The sequence below is a fragment of the Scyliorhinus torazame genome, chromosome 7 (assembly GCF_047496885.1).
Source record: "Scyliorhinus torazame isolate Kashiwa2021f chromosome 7, sScyTor2.1, whole genome shotgun sequence".
Taxonomy (NCBI): Eukaryota; Metazoa; Chordata; class Chondrichthyes; order Carcharhiniformes; family Scyliorhinidae; genus Scyliorhinus; species Scyliorhinus torazame.
The window spans coordinates 6,498,203-6,519,449 of record NC_092713.1 but is presented as its reverse complement, the minus strand read 5'-3'; the positions used below and the strand labels follow the sequence as shown (position 1 = coordinate 6,519,449).

Sequence of the window (21,247 nt, the reverse complement as noted above, 5' to 3'; positions counted from 1 at the left end):
CCAGGTTCGATTCCGGCTTGGGTCACTGTCTGTGTGGAGTCTGCACATCCTCCCCGTGCGTGGGTTTCCTCCGGGTGCTCCGGTTTCTTCCCACAGTCCAAAGATGTGCAGGTTAGGTGGATTGGCCATGATAAATTGCCCTTCGTGTCCAAAATTGCCCTTAGTGTTGGGTGGGGTTACTGGGTTATGGGGATAGGGTGGAGGTGTTGACCTTGGGTAGGGTGCTCTTTCCAAGAGCCAGTGCAGACTCGATGGGCCGAATGGCCTCCTTCTGCACTGTAAATTCTGTGATAATCTATGATTAATCTAGGACAAAGGTTCGGCACAACATCGTGGGCCGAAGGGCCTGTTCTGTGCTGTATTTTTCTATGTTCTATGTTCTAAGCCGGGATCAGGGGTGAGCTGGCAAGGTGGATACAGAACTGGCTCGGTCACAGAAGACAGAGAGTAGCAGTGGAAGGGTGCTTTTCTGATTGCAGGGCTGTGGCTAGTGGTGTTCCGCAGGGATCAGTGCTGGGACCTTTGTTGTTTGTAGTGTATACAAATGATTTCGAGAAAAATGTAACTGGTCTGATTGGTAAATTTGCGGATGACACAAAGGTTGGTGGAATTGCGGATAGCGATGAGGACTGTCAGAGGATACAGCAGGATTTAGATCTTTTGGAGACTTGGAAGGAGAGATGGCAGATGGAGTTAATGCAGCACGGTAACACAGTGGTCATCCTGGGACCTGGGTTTGATTCCCGGCTTGGGTCACTGTCTGTGTGGAGTCTGCACGTTCTCCCCGTGTCTGCGTGGGTTTCCTCCGGGTGCTCCGGTTTCCTCCCACAAGTCCCGAAACACGTGCTGTTAGGTGAATTGGACATTCTGAATTCTCCCTCTGTGTACCCGAACAGGCGCCGGAATGTGGCGACTGGGGGATTTTCACAGTAACTTCATTGCAATGTTAATGTAAGCCTATTTGTGACACTAATAAAGATTATTATTATAATCCAGGGAAATATGAGGTAATGTAGTTTGGAAGGTCTAATACAGGTGGGAAATATATTGTAAATGGCAGAACACTAGAGAGTTTTGATAGGCAGGGAGATCTAGGTGTACAGGTCCACAGGCCACTGAAAGGGGCAACACAGGTGGAGAAGGTAGTCAAGAAGGCATACGGCATGCTTGCCTTGATTGGCCGGGGCATTGAGTATAAGAATTGGCAAGTCATGTTGCAGCTGTATAGAACCTTAGTTAGGCCACACTTGGAGTATAGTGTTCAATTCTGGTCGCCACACTACCAGAAGGATGTGGAGGCTTTAGAGAGGGTGCAGAAGAGATTTACCAGGATGTTGCCTGGTATGGAGGGCATTAGCTATGAGGGGCGACCTGATAGAAGGCTATGAAATTATGAGGACATAGACGGAGTGGATAGTCAGAAGCTTTTTCCCGGGGTGGAAGAGTCAATTAATGGGGGGAATAGGTTTAAGGTGCGAGGGGCAAGGTTTAGAGGAGATGTACGAGGCAAGTTTTTTTACACAGAGGGTAGTGGGTGCCTGGAACTCGCTGCCGGAGATGGTGGTGGAAGCAGGGACGATAGTGACGTTTAAGCAATATCTTGAAAAATACATGAATAGGATGGGAATGGAGGGATACGGACCCAGGAAGTGTAGAAGATTTTAAGTTCGATGGCAGCATGGTCAGTACAGGCTTGGAGGGCCGAAGGGTCTGTCCCTGTGCTGTACTGTTCTTTGCTTTTTGGCACTTGGGAGGCTGTCATATTCGCGTTCCACTCCCCACACACACTCATCCCAGCCAACAAGATGGCACAGGAAACGCTGGAGCGTGCCCACCACATTGATGGGTCAGCTGGGGCCAGAGGGTACCTGGCAGGGGTGCCCCTACGACCTGTGGCATGAGGATCAGTGGGCAGTCAGCGGTGTGCATGGCTGCCTTACCGGCAATGGTGCTCCGTGCCCGTCCACCCCGACCCCACAGCTCACCTCCTGGCCACCCACCATTACTGCCCCCCGGCCGAAGGCCCCGACCAGCGGCACAATTATCAGCAAACGGTGGCGATGTCGGACATTTTCCGTCCCTACCCCCTCTCTCCCTCAGCAGCCATGACGTCAGTTTCCAAAACACAAGTGAACCACACTGTCGGGAATTCCCCCCGGCGGGGGCAGAGAATCGCGGCGGCCCCGGAGAATACCGGGTCAGGCCCGCTAAAGATACGGCAACGCTGTTTACTGTACGTGCGGAGTGGAACGCATTGATGCCGCTGTCGAACGCCGGAGAATTGCGATTGGGAGTGAAACTGGCGCCGGCCGCGATTTCGGCGTCAAAACCGATTTTCCGCCCAATCGCGTTTCCCGATTCCGGTGTTGGCTGACGGAGAATACCACCCATGGCCTCCTAAAGAGAGGCTCCTGCCCAAGGTGGTGGGATGATAACGGAGACCAGGCTCGAAAAAGGGCAGGACTAGCGACTGAATATTCCTGGATACATGGGGCTGGATTTCCCGCAGCCCCGCGCCGACGTCACGTTTGGGGGCGGAGAATGCATTTTTACGCGGGGATCGTGGCCGGTGCTGCTCCCGCGGTTCTCCATTCCCTGGAGAATCACTCGCGCCCGAATTACACGGGGCGGCCATTGGCAGAGGCCCCCCCCCCCCCCCCCAGTGATTCTCCGCACAAAACTGTCCGAGTTCCCGACGGCATGGTTCTCAGTTCGCGGCTGCCTTGGTGGGGGGCGGGGGATCAAGCACCGGGGGCGGGGGGGGGGGCTCATGGGCGGATCGGGTGGCTCGGATCCGCGGGTGTGCGCCATCTCAGGGGGGCCTACATTTTGGATGTTGCTCCACGCGGCCGCCGCAGGCCGCCGTGCGCATGCACGGACTCCCGACCGGAAGTGCGGCGCCCCGTATCCGCAGCCAGAGCTTCGAGAAGCACTCCGGGGCCCTGCCAGCCCCCTGCAGGTAGGAGAACTGCTCAGGACTTTTTGAAGGAAAGTGAAGAGTGAAACACCAGTGTTTTTACACTGGCTTGGGGACACAGCCCCATCTTTGGAGAATCCCGCCCAGGATGTTCAGGAAAGATGGAGCAGGGAAGAGAGGAGGAGGGGATGGGTATTGATTAAGGATAATATTCCAGTGAAGGAGAGGGTGTCCTCGAGGGGTCAAGGACAGAATCTATTTGGTTTGAGGTCAGAAACAATCGATGTAACTTTACACGACGGGGCACATTCTAAACCAATCAGTGGGAAGGATAAAGAGGAACAAATGTGCAGGGAAATTACAGAGATATACAAACTGGAGAGTAGTTAAACTTCAGAAATACTTTGATGTCTAATCCTCCTGTGAAGCACCTGGGATGTTTTATAAATTAAACAGACTTTAATTATCTGAATATAGACTGGGAAAGTGGCGCTGTAAAGAGCAGAGAGGTGGAAAGAGTTCCGAGAGTGGGTCCAGGAGAACAGGAAAGGATGTCCCGAAGCGTGGTACATTGGCGAGACCATGCAGACGCTGTGACAACGGATGAACGGATATTGTGCAACAGTCGCCAGGCAGGAATGTTCCCTTCCAGTCGGGGAACACTTCAGCAGTCAAGGGCATTCAGCCTCTGATCTTCGGGTAAGCGTTCTCCAAGACGACCTTCAGGACGCGCGACAACACAGAATCGCCGAGCAGAAACTGAGAGCCAAGTGCCGCACGCATGAGTATGGCCTCAACCGGGTCCTTAGATTCATGTCACATTACATTCACGACCCACCATCTGGCCTGGGCTTGTTAAATCCTACCAACAGTCCTGGCTTGAGACAATTCACACCTCTTTAACCTGGGGTTACCCCTCTCTCCAGCCGCTCCGTCTGGACCTGTAAAGACTTAATTACCTACAAAGACTGGCATTCAAAGTATCATCTTGCATATTTGACTTTGTCTATATATATGTTTCTGGAACATGCCTCTTCATTCGCCTGAAGAAGGAGCTGCGCTCCGGAAGCTAGTGATTCGAAACAAACCTGATGGACTTTAACCTGGTGTTGTAAGACTTCATACTGTGCTCACCCCAGTCCAACGCCGGCATCTCCACATTAGGAGAATTGTTGACATCGGTATGTGTCCAATGAGAAAGGAGACATTGCTGGACCTGGTTCTTGGGAATGAGTGGATCAAGTGTCAGTCGGAGAACATTTTGGGGACTGTGATCATTGTATCATAATATTTAAGTTGATTATGGAAATGGACAAGGAACAATTCAGAGTTAGAATAATTAACTGTCGGGTGGGGGGGGGGTAATTTCAATGTGGTGAATATGGATCTGACCCAGACTGATAAACTGGAATCAAAGACTGGCCGCAAAACTGGAATGAAACAATGATTTGTCTTTAAAGGGGAGACCGTTCAGGTGCAGCCAAGGTACATTCCCATGACAGGGAAAGGTCGGGGAACAAATCCAGGGCTACCTGGATGATGGAAGAGACAGAGAGTGGGATGGAGCAGGAAACGGTGCAGGTGACACGTGGTTGATAATGCAAAAGATTTCTCTGCAAAATTAAACTCAGTGAATAAATGGAAGGTAGCAGCAGAGAGATGGAGCTGGCAGAGGGACAGGAATCAGAATCATGGTGAGTGGTTGATCTCGAACTGGAGGGTGGTTTATAGTGAGGGGGCTCCTCAGGGAGTGGAGTTAGGACCCCTGCTTTTCTGGGTCTATATTAATGGTCTAGAGTTTGGTGTATAGAGCACAATTTCACAATCCATAGATATCAAAATATTGTGAACCGTGAGGAGGAGAGTGATGGACTTCGAGAGGATACAGACAAGCTGGTGGACTGGACGACACACAGCAGGTCAAATTTGATGCAGAAAAATGTGAAGTGATACATTTCGGAAGAACAAGGAGAGTTGGTTAAATCTAAAGGATAAAAATGTAAAGGGGATGAAGGAGCAGAGGAAGCTGGGATATGTGTGTGGGAAAAGCAGTGAGGGGAGCAAGACAGGTTGGCAAAGCTGTTGATGAGCTCGTCTGTGTTTTATAAATGGAGGCATTGAGTACAAATGCCCCAAATTATCATAAAACTTGATAAAGAACAAAGAAAAATTATAGCACAGGAACAGGCCCTTTGGCCCTCCAAGCCTGTGCTGATCCAGATCCTCTATCGAAAACTGTCCCCTATTTTCTAAGGATCTGTATCCCTCTGCTCCCTGCCCATTCATGTATCTGTCTAGATACATCTTAAATGACGCTATCGTGCCCGCCTCTACCACCTCCGCCGGCAATGCGTTCCAGGCACCCACCACCCTCTGCGTAAAGAACTTTCCACGCACATCTCCCTTAAACTTTTCCCCTCTCACCTTGAACTCGTGACCCCTAGTAATTGAGTCCCCCACTCTGGGAAAAAGCTTCTTGCTATCCACCCTGCCTATACCTCTCATGATTTTGTAGACATCAATCAGGTCCCCCCTCAACCTCCGTCTTTCTAATGAAAATAATCCTAATCTACTCAACCTCTCTTCATAGGTAGCGCCCTCCATACCAGGCAACATCCTGGCGAACCTCCTCTGCACCTTCTCCAAAGCATCCACACCCTTCTGGTAATGTGGCGACCAGAACTGCACGCAGTATTCCAAATGTGGCCGAACCAAAGTCTGATACAACTGTAACATGACCTGCCGACTCTTGTACTCAATACCCCGTCCGATGAAGGAATGCATGCCGTATGCCTTCTTGACCACTCTATCGACCTGCGTTGCCACCTTCAGGGTACAATGGACCTGAACACCCAGATCTCTCTGTACATCAATTTTCCCCAGGGCTTTTCCATTGACCGTATAGTTCGCTCTTGAATTGGATCTTCCAAAATGCATCACATCGCATTTGCCCGGATTGAACTCCATCTGCCATTTCTCCGCCCAACTCTCCAATCTATCTATATTCTGCTGTATTCTCTGACAGACTCCTTCACTATCTGCTACTCCACGAATCATAGTGTCATCTGCAAACTTGCTAATCAGTCCACCTATACCTTCTTCCAGATCATTTATGTATATCACAAACAACAGTGGTCCCAGCACGGATCCTTGTGGAACACCACTGGTCACAGTTCTCCATTTTGAGAAACTCCCTTCCACTACTACTCTCTGGCTCCTGTTGCACAACCAGTTCTTTATCCATCTAGCTAGTACACCCTGGACCCCATGAGACTTCACTTTCTCCATCAGCCTACCATGGGGAGCCTTATCAAATACCTTACTGAAGTCCATGTATATCACATCTACAGCCCTTCCCATATCAATCAACTTTGTCACTTCCTCAAAGAATTCTATTAAATTAGTAAGACATGACCTTCCCTGCACAAAACCATGTTGCCTATCACGGATTAGCCCATTTTCTTCCAAATGGGAATAGATCCTATCCCTCAGTATCTTCTCCAGCAGCTTCCCGAATACTGATGTCAGGCTCACCGGTCTATAATTATCTGAATTATCCCTGCTACCCTTCTTAAACCACAAAGGAACCACAAAGGCAAAAAAACCATAATGGGAGTTATGTACAGGCCTCCGAACAGTGGTCAGGACCAGGGGCACAAAATGCACCACGAAATAGAAAGTGCATGTCAGAAAGGCAAGGTCACAGTGATCATGGGGGACTTCAATATGCAGGTGGACTGGGTAAATAATGCTGCCAGTGGACCCAAGGAAAGGGAATTCATTGAATGTTTACAGGAGGGCTTTTTGGAACAGCTTGTGATGGAGCCCACGAGGGAACAGGCCATTCTGGACTTAGTGTTATGTAATGAGCCAGACTTGATTAAAGATCTTAAAGTAAGGGAACACTTAGGAGGCAGTGATCATAATATGGTAGAATTCAATCTCCAATTTGAAAGAAAGAAGGTAGAATCAGATGTAAAGGTGTTACAGTTAAATAAAGGTAACTACAGGGGCATGAGCGAGGAACTGACGAAAATCGACTGGGAGCAGAGCCTAGTGGGAAAGACAGTAGAACAGCAATGGCAGGAGTTTCTGGGAGTAATTGAGGACACAGTACAGAGGTTCATCCCAAAGAAAAGAAAGGTTATCAGAGGGGGGATTAGGCAGTCATGGCTGACAAAGGAAGTTAGGGAATGCATCAAAGCAAAAGAGAAAGCCTATAATGTGGCAAAGAGTAGTGGGAAGTCAGAAGATTGGGAAGGCTACAAAAACAAACAGAGGATAACAAAGAGAGAAATAAGGAAAGAGAGGATCAATTATGAAGGTAGCTAGCCAGTAACATTAGGAATGATAGTAAAAGTTGATTTAAATACATTAAAAACAAACGGGAGGCAAAAGTAGACATTGGGCCGCTCCAAAATGGCGCTGGTAATCTAGTGATGGGAGACAAGGAAATAGCTGAGGAACTAAATAAGTACTTTGCGTCAGTCTTCACAGTAGAAGACATGAGTAATATCCCAACAATTCAAGAGAGTCAGGGGGCAGAGTTGAATATGGTAGCCATCACAAAGGAGAAAGTGCTAGAGAAATTAAGAGGTCTAAAAATTGATAAATCTCCGGGCCCAGATGGACTACATCCTAGAGTTCTAAAGGAGATAGCTGAAGAAATAGTGGCGGCGTTAGTTATGATCTTTCAAAAGTCACTGGAGTCAGGGAAAGTCCCAGAGGATTGGAAAATCGCTGTTGTAACCCCCCTGTTCAAGAAGGGAACAAGGAAAAAGATGGAAAATTATAGGCCAATTAGCCTAACCTCGGTTGTTGACAAGATTCTAGAATCCATTGTTAAGGATGAGATTTCTAAATTCTTGGAAGTGCAGGGTCGGATTAGGACAAGTCAGCATGGATTTAGTAAGGGGAGGTCGTGCCTGACAAACCTGTTAGAGAGTTCTTTGAAGAGATAACAAATAGGTTAGACCAAGGAGAGCCAATGGATGTTATCTATCTTGACTTCCAAAAGGTCTTTGATAAGGTGCCTCACGGGAGACTGCTGAATAAAATAAGGGCCCATGGTATTCGAGGCAAGGTACTAACATGGATTGACGATTGGCTGTCAGGCAGAAGGCAGAGAGTTGGGATAAAAGGTTCTTTTTCGGAATGGCAACCGGTGACGAGTGGTGTCCCGCAGGGTTCAGTGTTGGGGCCACAGCTGTTCTCTTTATATATTAACGATCTAGATGATGGGACTGGGGGCATTCTGGCTAAGTTTGACGATGATACAAAGATAGGTGGAGGGGCAGGTAGTATGGAGGAGGCGGGGAGGCTGCAGAAAGATTTAGACAGTTTAGGAGAGTGGTCCAAGAAATGGCTGATGAAATTCAACGTGGGCAAGTGCGAGGTCTTGCACTTTGGAAAAAAGAATAGAGGCATGGACTATTTTCTAAACGGTGACAAAATTCATAATGCTGAAGTGCAAAGGGACTTGGGAGTCCTAGTCCAGGATTCTCTAAAGGTAAGCTTGCAGGTTGAGTCTGTAATTAAGAAAGCAAATGCAATGTTGTCATTTATCTCAAGAGGCTTGGAATATAAAAGCAGGGATGTACTTCTGAAGCTTTATAAAGCATTAGTTAGGCCCCATTTAGAATACTGTGAGCAATTTTGGGCCCCACACCTCAGGAAGGACATACTGGCACTGGAGCGGGTCCAGCGGAGATTCACACGGATGATCCCAGGAATGGTAGGCCTAACATACGATGAACGTCTGAGGATCCTGGGATTATATTCATTGGAGTTTAGGAGGTTGAGGGGAGATCTGATAGAAACTTACAAGATAATGAATGGCTTAGATAGGGTGGACGTAGGGAAGTTGTTTCCATTAGCAGGGGAGACTAGGACCCGGGGGCACAGCCTTCGAATAAAAGGGAGTCACTTTAGAACAGAGATGAGGAGAAATTTCTTCAGCCAGAGAGTGGTGGGTCTGTGGAATTCATTGCCACAGAGGGCGGTGGAGGCCGGGACGTTGAGTGTCTTTAAGACAGAAGTTGATAAATTCTTGATTTCTCGAGGAATTAAGGGCTATGGAGAGAGAGCGGGTAAATGGAGTTGAAATCAGCCATGATTGAATGGTGGAGTGGACTCGATGGGCCGAATGGCCTTACTTCCGCTCCTATGTCTTATGGTCTTTGGATCCTTGCTGTCTTCAGGGGATGTCCCGGAGGACTGGAGAATAGCCAATGTTGTTCCTCTGTTTAAGAAGGGTAGCAAGGATAATCCCGGGAACTACAGGCTGGTGAGCCTTACTTCAGTGGTAGGGAAATTACTGGAGAGAATTCTTAGAGACAGGATCTACTCGCATTTGGAAGCAAATGGACGTATTAGTGAGAGGCAGCACGGTTTTGTGAAGGGGAGGTCGTGTCTCACTAACTTGATAGAGTTTTTCGAGGAGGTCACTAAGATGATTGATGCAGGTAGGGCAGTAGATGTTGTCTATATGGACTTCAGTAAGGCCTTTGACAAGGTCCCTCATGGTAGACTAGTACAAAAGGTGAAGTCACACGGGATCAGGGGTGAGCTGGCAAGATGGATACAGAACTGGCTCGGTCATAGAAGACAGAGAGTAGCAATGGAAGGATGCTTTTCTAATTGGAGGGCTGTGACCAGTGGTGTTCCACAGGGATCAGTGCTGGGACCTTTGCTCTTTGTAGTATATATAAATGATTTGGAGGAAAATGTAACTGGTCTGATTAGTAAGTTTGCAGACGACACAAAGGTTGGTGGAATTGCGGATAGCGATGAGGACTGTCTGAGGATACAGCAGGATTTAGATTGTCTGGAGACTTGGGCGGAGAGATGGCAGATGGAGTTTAATCCAGACAAATGTGAGGTAATGCATTTTGGAAGGTCTAATGCAGGTAGGGAATATACAGTGAATGGTAGAACCCTCAAGAGTATTGAAAGTCAAAGAGATCTAGGAGTACAGGTCCACAGGTCATTGAAAGGGGCAACACAGGTGGAGAAGGTAGTCAAGAAGGCATACGGCATGCTTGCCTTCATTGGCCGGGGCATTGAGTATAAGAATTGGCAAGTCATGTTGCAGCTGTATAGAACCTTAGTTAGGCCACACTTGGAGTATAGTGTTCAATTCTGGTCGCCACACTACCAGAAGGATGTGGAGGCTTTAGAGAGGGTGCAGAAGAGATTTACCAGAATGTTGCCTGGTATGGAGGGCATAAGCTATGAGGAGCGATTGAATAAACTCGGTTTGTTCTCACTGGAACGAAGGAGGTTGAGGGGCGACCTGATAGAGGTCTACAAAATTATGAGAGGCATAGACAGAGTGGATAGTCAGAGGCTTTTCCCCAGGGTAGAGGGGTCAATTACTAGGGGGCATAGGTTTAAGGTGAGAGGGGCAAGGTTTAGAGTAGATGTACGAGGCAAGTTTTTTACGCAGAGGGTAGTGGGTACCTGGAACTCGCTACCGGAGGAGGTAGTGGAAGCAGGGACGATAGGGACATTTAAGGGGCATCTTGACAAAAATATGAATAGGATGGGAATAGAAGGATACGGACCCAGGAAGTGTAGAAGATTGTAGTTTAGTCGGGCAGTATGGTCGGCACGGGCTTGGAGGGCCGAAGGGCCTGTTCCTGTGCTGTACATTTCTTTGTTCTTTGTTGTTCTTGTTGTCTTAAACAAGGGGACAACATTAGCAATTCTCCAGTCCTCCGGTATCTCATCTGTGTTCAAGGATGCTGCAAAGATATCTGTTAAGGCCCCAGCTATTTCCTCTCTCACTTCCCTCAGTAACCTGGAATAGATCCCATCCGGACCTGGGGACTTGTCCACCTTAATGCCTTTTAGAATACCCAACACAGGGGCTGGTTTAGCACACTGGGCTAAATAGCTGGCTTTTGAAGCAGATCAAGGCAGGCCAGCAGCACGGTTCAATTCCCGTACCAGCCTCCCCGAACAGGCGCCGGAATGTGGCGACGCGGGGCTTTTCACAGTAACTTCATTTGAAGCCTACTTGTGACAATAAGCGATTTTCATTTCACATCCTCCCTCCTTATGCCAACTTGAGCTAGAGTAATTAAACATCTATCACTAACCTCAACATCCGTCATGTCCCTCTCCTCGGTGAATACCGATGCAAAGTACTCGTTAAGAATCTCACCTATTTTCTCTGACTCCACGCATAACATTCCTCCTTTGTCCTTGAGTGGGCCAATCCTTTCTCTAGTTACCCTCTTGCTCCTTATATATGAATAAAAGGCTTTGGAATTTTCCTTAACTCTGTTTGCTAAAGATATTTCATGACCCCTTTTAACCCACTTGATTCCTCGTTTCAGATTGGTCCTACATTCCTGATATTCTTCCAAAGCTTCATCTGTCTTCAGTCGCCTAGATCTTATGTATGCTTTCTTTTTCCTCTTAGCTAGTCTCACAATTTCACCTGTCATCCATGGTTCCCTAATCTTGCCATTTTTATCCCTCATTTTCACAGGGACATGTCTGTCCTGCACTCTAATCAACCTCTCTTTAAAAGCCTCCCACATATCAAATGTGGATTTACCTTCAAACAGCTGCTCCCAATCCACATTCCCCAGCTCCTGCCGAATTTTGGTATAGTTGGCCTTCCCCCAATTTAGCACTCTTCCTTTAGGACCACTCTCGTCTTTGTCCATGACTATTCTAAAACTTACGGAATTGTGATCACTATTCCCAAAGTAATCCCCGACTGAAACTTCAACCACCTGGCCGGGCTCATTCCCCAACACCAGGTCCAGTATGGCCCCTTCCCGAGTTGGACTATTTACATACTGCTCTAAAAAACTCTCCTGGATGCTCCTTACAAATTCTGCTCCACCTAGACCTCTGACACTAAGTGTAACCCAGTCAATGTTGGGAAAATTAAAATCTCCTATCACCAGCACCCTGTTGCTCCCACATCTTTCCATAATCTGTTTACATATTTGTACCTCTATCTCACGCTCGCTGTTGGGAGGTCTGTAGTACAGCCCCAACATTGTTACCGCACCCTTCTTATTTCTGAGCTCTGCCCATATCGCCTCACTGCTCGAGTCCTCCATAGTGCCCTCCTTCAGCACAGCTGTGATATCCTCTCTGACCAGTAATGCAACTCCTCCACCCCTTTTACCTCCCTCTCTATCCCACCTGAAGCATCGATATCCTGGGATATTTAGTTGCCAATCATGCCCTTCCTTCAACCAAGTCTCAGTAATAGCAATAACATCATACTCCCAGGTACTAATCCAAGCCCCAAGTTCATCTGCCTTACCTACTACACTTCTTGCATTAAAACAAATGCACCTCAGACCACCAGTCCCTTTGCGTTGATCATCGGCTCCCTGCCTACTCTTACCTTTAGTCACGCTGACTTCATGATCTATTTCCTTACAGGCTTTACTTACTACCTCCTTACTGTCCACTAACCTCCTCATTTGGTTCCCATCCCACATTAGTTTAAACCCTCCCCAACAGCGTTAGCAAAAGCACCCCCAAGGACATTGGTTCCAATCCGGCCCAGGTGTAGACCATCCAATTTGTAGTAGTCCCACCTCCCCCAGAACCGGTCCCAATGTCCCAAAAATCTGAACCCCTCCCTCCTGCACCATCTCTCAAGCCACGCATTCATCCTGCCTATTCTTTCATTTCTACTCTGACTACCACGTGGCACTGGTAGAAATTCTGAGATTACTACCTCTGAGGTCCGACTTTTTAACTTGGTTCCTAACTCCCTAAATTCTGCTTGTAGGACCTCATCCCATTTTTTCCCTATATCGTTGGTGCCTATATGCACCACGACAACTGGCTGTTCACCCTCCCCCTTCAGAATGTTCTGCAGCCGATCTGAGACATCCCTGACCCGTGCACCCGGGAGGCAACATACCATTCGGGAGTCTCGTTTTCGACCACAGAAGCGCCTAACTACTCCCCTTGCAATTGAATCCCTTATGACTATAGGCCTTCCACTCTTTTTCCCACCTTTCTGTACAGCAGAGCCAGCCATGGTGCCATGAACCTGGCTGCTGCTGCCTTCCCCTGGTGAGCCATCTCCCTCAACAGTATCCAAAACGGTATACCTGTTTTGGAGGGAGATGACCGCAGGGGACACCTGAGCTGCCTTCCTGCTCTTTCTCTGCCCTTTGGTCACCCATTCCCTTTCTCCCTCAGCAATCCTAATCTGCGGTGTGACCAGCTCACTGAACGTGCTATCCACGACCTCCTCAGCATCGCGGATGCTCCAAAGTGAGTCCATCCGCAGCTCCGCAGGAACCAGAATAAGATTCCCCCTTCACTGGAGCCGTGTGTCCAGTTGTGGGCTCCACACGGCAGGCGCTAGAGAGGGTGCGGCAAAGATTGAGGAGAAAGGTTTCAGGGATGGGAGGATTGAGGAACATGGACAGATTGGAGAGGTTACAACTGCTCCCCACGGAGAAGAGAAGATTGAGGAGATTTGATCAAAACCATGAGGAGTCTGGACAGAATAGACAGAGAAAAACTGACCCCATTGGTGGAAGGATTGTGAACCAGAGTGCCCAGATTTAAGGTAATTGGCAAACGAACGGGAGGAAACGCGAGGAGAAACTCTTTAACAAGGTGAGGTGGTGACCTCTGCAATTCACTCCCTGAGAGTGTGGTGGAGACAGGTTCAATCGAGGCTTTCAAAAGGCAATTGAATCACTATCCGAAACAAGAATAATTGTAGAGATACAGGATAAAGACCAGGGAAAGTGGGAAAGTGGGATTTGCTGAGTTGCTCTTACAGAGGGCTAGCATGCACACAACTGGCTGAATGGCCTCCGCTGTGTGCTGTAACCGTTCTCTCATTCTCTGAGATGTTTCACTGATAGAGTGACTGTGTATCCAGGTGTTCACCTCATTCTTCCGGATGTTTAAAACCATCTCACCCTAGGTTTAATCCCTGTTAGTGTAGCCCCAGATGTTGTCCCTGATGGCAGGTCTTCCAGATGTTAATTGAAGGAGTGTCCTAGACATGTGAATAGAGATTACCACTCCAGGTATTGGCCTGATGGAATTCCATTGTCGATATGACTTTAACGTCTCCCCCCCACCCCCCCCACCCAGGTTTTGGACCTGATGGCCCCCAGATGTTGACTTTGGTGGATTCCACCCAGATGTTGTCACTGGTGGACTTCGCCCAGATGTTGACTCTGATGGATTCCACCCAGATGTTGACACTGGTGGGTCCTCCCAGATGTTGACACTTGTGGGTCCTCCCAGATGGTGACACAGGAGGACTCCACCCAGATGTTGACACTGGTGGGTCCTCCCAGATGTTGACACTGGTGGGTCCTCCCAGATGTTGACACTGATGGGTTCCTCCCAGATGTTGACTCTGATGGATTCCACCCAGATGTTGAGTATGCAGAATCCGCCCCAGAAGGAAAGACTCTTTGAGAAGGAAGCATCATCTGTGGATAAATCAGGAAGTGAGGATTGGACCAAATTGAAAGAGACACTAGAAACCTGTCAGGATTAGCGATCGGTCAGAGGACTGGTCAGATTTTAAAAACCAGTGAACAAAGGGGGGAATTGGAGTTTGAGAGAAAGCCAGGTAGAAGTGTAAAAACAGACAGTAAAAGTATTTAAATAGGAAAAGTGTAACGAAAGCTGGTGTTGTTCCTCCAGAGAGAGGGTCTGGGGAATTGTTAATTGAAATCTAGGCAATGGCAGAGATGTTGAACAGGGATTCTGTGCCTGTCTTGTCCATGCAGCGCCAGAAGCTGCAGTGGACAGGACGGGAACTGCAAGCAGCCCCAGAGTCCAACTCCCGGGATTCCATAATAATTAAAGGCTGATGGAGGCCGAGGATGTCCCCTGTCTGCCCAGGGCCTGATGTCCCCTGTCTGCCCAGGGCCTGATGTCCCCTGCCTGCCCAAGGCCTGATGTCCCCTGCCTGCCCAAGGTCTGATGTCCCCTGCCTGCCCAAGGCCTGATGTCCCCTGCCTGCCCAAGGCCTAATGTCCCCTGCCTGCCCAAGGCCTAATGTCCCCTGCCTGCCCAAGGTCTGATGTCCCCTGCCTGCCCAAGGCCTAATGTCCCCTGCCTGCCCAAGGTCTGATGTCCCCTGCCTGCCCAAGGCCTGATGTCCCCTGCCTGCCCAAGGTCTGATGTCCCCTGCCTGCCCAAGGTCTGATGTCCCCTGCCTGCCCAAGGTCTGATGTCTCCTGCCTGCCCAAGGCCTGATGTCCCCTGCCTGCCCAAGGTCTGATGTCCCCTGCCTGCCCAAGGTCTGATGTCCCCTGCCTGCCCAAGGCCTGATGTCCCCTGCCTGCCCAAGGCCTGATGTCCCCTGCCTGCCCAAGGCCTGATGTCCCCTGCCTGCCCAAGGCCTGATGTCCCCTGCCTGCCCAAGCCCTGATGTCCCCTGCCTGCCCAAGGCCTGATGCCCCCTGCCTGCCCAAGGCCTGATGTCCCCTGCCTGCCCAAGGCCTAATGTCCCCTGCCTGCCCAAGGTCTGATGTCCCCTGCCTGCCCAAGGTCTGATGTCCCCTGCCTGCCCAAGGCCTGATGTCCCCTGCCTGCCCAAGGCCTGATGTCCCCTGCCTGCCCAAGGCCTGATGTCCCCTGCCTGCCCAAGGCCTGATGTCCCCTGCCTGCCCAAGCCCTGATGTCCCCTGCCTGCCCAAGGTCCGATGCCCCCTGCCTGCCCAAGGCCTGATGTCCCCTGCCTGCCCAAGGCCTGGTCCTGATTTATTTTTGAGCTTCTCCCATATCCCAAATCTCCTCTCACAAACCTGAAAATGAAGGCTGGGTAGGGAACGACCCTGAAGTGGTCAATAATTGCCCGCTTGATGGCCTCAATTGTGGTAAGGGTGGGAGGGCCTCCCTCATCCAATCTTCACATTGTGGAGAGGTCAGGGCGGGGCAGGGACCCATTGGGAATTCCATCTGACAAATTTCACACTCACCCCACCCGCCTACAAACCCACCAGCAGGAAATCTAAAACTCTGCCTCAAGGCCTCGTGAATGGGGAATCCTGTTTAACCAATTTATTAGAGTATTAGGAGCAAGTAACAACCAGGTGGATGAAGGGGAACCTGGAGATGTGGATCTGTTTTTTAAAAAATTTAGAGTACCCAATTATTTTTTTTCCAAGGGGCAATTTAGCGTGGCCAATCCACCTAACCTGCACCTCTTTGGGTTGTGGGGGTGAAACCCACGCAGACACGGGGAGAATGTGCAAACTCCTCACGGCCAGTGACCCAGGGCCGGGATTCAAACCCGGGTCCTCAGCACCGTAGGCAGCAGTGCTAACCACTGTGCCACGAGCTGCCCCCTGTGGATCTGGTTTTAACCTAATTCCCGTGACAGCCTCCCCGAACAGACGCCGGAATGTGGCGACTAGGGGCTTTTCACAGTAACTTCATTGAAGCCTACTTGTGACAATAAGCGATTTTCATTTTCATTTCATTCAACTCCACATTCCCATCTACACCCGGCCATCTCCCACCTCTTTCCTTCTCAAGAATTAATCCAGCTCAGCCTTCGAAAAGTTCAAAGACTACCTTTTGAGGAAGAGAATTCCGAAGACTCAAGATCCTCTGGAAGAAAACAATTCTTTTGATCTCCGTCTTAAATGGTGACCACTAATTTTTAAATAGTGACCCCGAGATGCAGTTCAGAGGAGGGTCACTCAACTCATCGCTGGGATGAGGCACTGAACTCGTGAAGGGAGGTTGAACATATTGGGCTGATATCCACTGGAGTTTGAAGATCCGGGGTGATCTGGCGTTCCTGAGGGGATTTGACAGGGTGGATGCTGGGTGCTGGGAGAGTTTCAGTTTGTTGGGGGATAAGAACTTGGGGACACAGTTTAAAAGGAATCAGACAGAGATGAGAATTATTTTCTCTCTGAGCGTCGTTAGTCTGGAATTCTCTTCAACAGAGAGCAGTGCAGGCTGCGGGTCATTGAATCTATTCGAGACAGAGTTAGGCACGTTATAGACAGACACGGGGGTGAAGGGGGCGACAGACAGGAAAATGGAGTTAGCATCAGAATCAGATCATCCATGATCTTACTGAAATGGGGCAGCAGGTTCAATGGGCCAAATGGCCTCCTGCTTAGTCCCATGTTGGTGATCCTATGTTGGTGTGACATAGTGTCCCTGGGTGTCAGGTGTGTGGTCACTAACTCGCTGTTGATGGGTTGAGGAACTCTCACCGCCCCCTGATGTCCAGATTGGAGATGGCGTAGAAATATTTGGACAGGTTGAGTGGGTCGACTCTGGTGGGCCCAGTGGCGGGGCGGAGCAGTCTCAGCCGCAGGTCAGTCAGAGTGAAGAAGTCCCTTAGGTCCTTGGTGGTGTCCAGTCGGCCGTACAGTGAGGCCATGTCACGCAGACGGGGTCCCCCGAACAGGGCAAAACGTTCCTGGATCTCGAATCGCACCATCTTCTCCAGCTTCCACACGTAGCCCCTGGAATACTCCTCTGTGCAGATAATGTCCAAAACAGAGGCAGCACTCAGATCCCCAGCGCTTCTGGCTTCCATCCCAAAGGAGTTGAGGCAGTCGGCTGCGTAGAACTGGTAAGGCTGCCAGCTGCGCCCGTGGTCCAGAGACTTCTCCAGAACCATCTGCTCGGGACGGCCCGACTCGAAGGTGATGACAATGTCCTCAGTCAGCTCGATGCTCTTGCCCCAGGACAGCGTGATGTTGACCAGGAGAGGCTCCGGGAAATGCCTCCAGGAGACACTTTGCCAAAAGGTGTTGGGAACCCGCCCCTCATCATCCAGCATCAGCTCAGGCGGGTGTGCGAGTTCGGGCGTGCGAGCGTCACACTCATTGTTGCACATGTAGGGGTTCTCCTTAAAACAGAAAACAATACAGCACGGGGTTAGATACAGAGTAAAGATCCCTCCACACTGTCCCCATCAAACACTCCCAGGACAGGTACAGCACGGGGTTAGATACAGAGTAAAGCTCCCTCTACACTGTCCCCATCAAACACTCCCAGGACAGGTACAGCACGGGGTTAGATACAGAGTAAAGCTCCCTCTACACTGTCCCCATCAAACACACCCAGGACAGGGACTACACGGGGTTAGATACAGAGTAAAGCTCCCTCTACACTGTCCCCATCAAACACACCCAGGACAGGTACAGCACGGGGTTAGATACAGAGTAAAGCTCCCTCTACACTGTCCCCATCAAACACTCCCAGGACAGGTACAGCACGGGGTTAGATACAGAGTAAAGATCCCTCTACACTGTCCCCATCAAACACTCCCAGGACAGGTACAGCACGGGGTTAGATACAGAGTAAAGCTCACTCTACACTGTCCCCATCAAACACTCCCAGGACAGGTACAGCACAGGGTTAGATACAGAGTAAAGCTCCCTCTACACTGTCCCCATCAAACACTCCCAGGACAGGTACAGCACGGGTTAGATACAGAGTAAAGCTCCCTCTACACTGTCCCCATCAAACACTCCCAGGACAGGTACAGCACGGGATTAGATACAGAGTAAAGCTCCCTCTACACTGTCCCCATCAAACACTCCCAGGACAGGTACAGCACGGGGTTAGATACAGAGTAAAGCTGCCTCTACACTGTCCCCATCAAACACTCCCAGGACAGGTACAGCACGGGGTTAGATACAGAGTAAAGCTCCCTCTACACTGTCCCCGTCAAACACTCCCAGGACAGGTACAGCACGGGGTTAGATACAGAGTAAAGCTCCCTCTACACTGACCCCATCAAACACTCCCAGGACAGGTACAGCACGGGGTTAGATACAGAGTAAAGCTCCCTCTACACTGACCCCATCAAACACTCTCAGAACAGGTACAGCACGGGGTTAGATACAGAGTAAAACTCCCTCTACACTGACCCCATCAAACAGTCCCAGGACAGGTACAGCACGGTGTTAGATACAGAGTGAAGCTCCCTCTACACTGTCCCCATCAAACACTCCCAGGACAGGTACAGCACGGGGTTCGATACAGAGTAAAGCTCCCTCTACACTGCCCCATCAAACACTCCCAGGACAGGTACAGCATGGGGTTAGATACCGAGTAAACCTCCTTCTACACTGTCCCCATCAAACACTCCCAGGACAGGTACAGCACAGGGTTAGATACAGAGTAAAGCTCCCTCTACACTGTCCCCATCAAACACTCCCAGGACAGGTACAGCATGGGGTTAGATACAGAGTAAAGCTCGCTCTACACTGTCCCCATCAAACACTCCCAGGACAGATACAGCACGGGGTTAGATACAGAGTAAAGCTCTGTTTACACTGTCCCCATCAAACACCCCCGGGCCAGAAACAGCACGTGGTTAGATACAGAGTAAAGCTCCCTCTACACTGTCCCCACCAAACACTCCCAAGACAGGTACAGCACAGTGTTAGATACAGAGTAAAGCTCCCTCTACACTGCCCCCATCAAACACTCCCAGGACAGGTACAACACGGGGTTAGATACAGAGTAAACCTCTTTCTACACTGTCCCCATCAAACACTCCCAGGACAGGTCCAGCAGAGGATTAGATACAGAGTAAAGCTCCATCTACACTGTCCCCATCAAACACTCCCAGGACAGGTACAGCACGGGGTTCGATACAGAGTAAAGCTCCCTCTACACTGTCCCCATCAAACACTCCCAGGACAGGTACAGCACGGGGTTAGATACAGAGTAAAGCTTCCTCTACACTGTCCCTATCAATCACTCCCAGGACAGGTACAGCACGGGATTAGATACAGAGTAAAGCACCCTCTACACTGTCCCCATCAAACACTCCCAGGACTGGTACAGCACGGGATTAGATACAGAGTAAAGCTCCCTCTACACTGTCTACATCAAACACTCCAAAAACAGATACAGCACGGGGTTAGATACAGAGTAAAGCTCCCTCTACACTGTCCCCATCAAACACTCCCAGGACAGGTACAGCACGGGGTTAGATACAGAGTAAAGCTCCCTCAACACTGTCCCCATCAAACACTCCCAGGACAGGTACAGCACGGGGTTAGATACAGAGTAAAGCTCCCTCTACACTGTCCCCATCAAACACCCAGGACAGGTGCAGCACGAGGTTAGATACAGAGTAAAGCTCCCTCTACACTGTCCCCATCAAACACTCCCAGGACAGGTACAGCACGGGGTTAGATACAGAGTAAAGTTCCCTCTACACTGTCCCCATCAAACACTCCCTGGATAATACAGCACGGGGTTAGATACAGAGTAACGCTCCCTCTACACTGTCCCCTCAAACACTCCCAGGACAGGTACAGCATGGGGTTAGATACAGAGTAAAGCTCCCTCTACACTGTCCCCATCAAACACTCCCAGGACAGATACAGCACAGGGTTAGATACAGGAGTAAAGCTCCCTCGACACTGTCCCCATCAAACACTCCCAGGACAGGTACAGCACGGGGTTAGATACCGAGTAAAGCTCCCTCTACACTGTCCCTATCAATCACTCCCAGGACAGGTACAGCATGGGGTTAGATACAGAGTAAAGCTCCCTCAACACTGTCCCCATCAAACACTCCCAGGACAGGTACAGCACGGAGTTAGATGCAGAGTAAAGCTCCCTCTACACTGTCCCCATCAAATACTCCCAGGACAGAGACAGCACGGGGTTAGATACAGAGTAAAGCTCCCTCTACACTGTGCCCATCAAACACTCCCAGGACAGGTACAGCACGGGGTTAGATACAGAGTAAAGCTCCCTCAACACTGTCCCCATCAAACACTCCCAGGACAGGTACAGCACGGAGTTAGATGCAGAGTAAAGCTCCCTCTACACTGTCCCCATCAAACACTCCCAGGACAGGTACAGCACGGGTTAGATACAGAGTAAAGCTCCCTCTACACTGTCCCCATCAAACACTCCCAGGACAGGTACAGCACGGGGTTAGATACAGAGTAAAGCTCCCTCTACACTGTCCCCTCAAACACTCCCAGGATAGGTACAGCACAGGGTTAGATACAGAGTAAAGCTCCCTCTACACTGTCCCCATCAAACACTCCCAGGACAGGGACAGCACGGGGTTAGATACAGAGTAAAGCTCCCTCTACACTGTCCCCATCAAACACCCAGGACAGATAAAGCGCGGAGTTAGATAAAGCTCACTCTTCTCTCTCTGGGATTCCCGGAATATTCAAGCACTCTAATGATCTCAGTAACAATTCTGAATCAATGTGTGTGTGCTCCATCGCACTGCACTCTGTACTGGACAGTTAGACAGCTGGGTAATTGTGTTGTTGAGGTGTTGAACACTGATGTTATCTGTCAAACTATAAATAGCTTCACACCGCAGAATATTTACAAACAGGA

At 49.7% G+C, this 21,247-nt stretch overlaps 1 protein-coding gene across 3 annotated transcripts in view; it reads right to left on the bottom strand.

Moving 5' to 3' along the window:
• LOC140426009 (netrin-G1-like) overlaps positions 1-21,247 on the bottom strand; it is a 1,091,807-nt gene that overhangs the window by 370,985 nt on the left and 699,575 nt on the right. For all 3 annotated transcript variants that reach the window (XM_072510283.1, XM_072510282.1, XM_072510284.1), the window contains exon 3: positions 17,122-17,765. In XM_072510283.1, the coding sequence (XP_072366384.1) occupies positions 17,122-17,765 (644 nt within the window). The remainder of the gene's footprint in view (positions 1-17,121; positions 17,766-21,247) is intronic.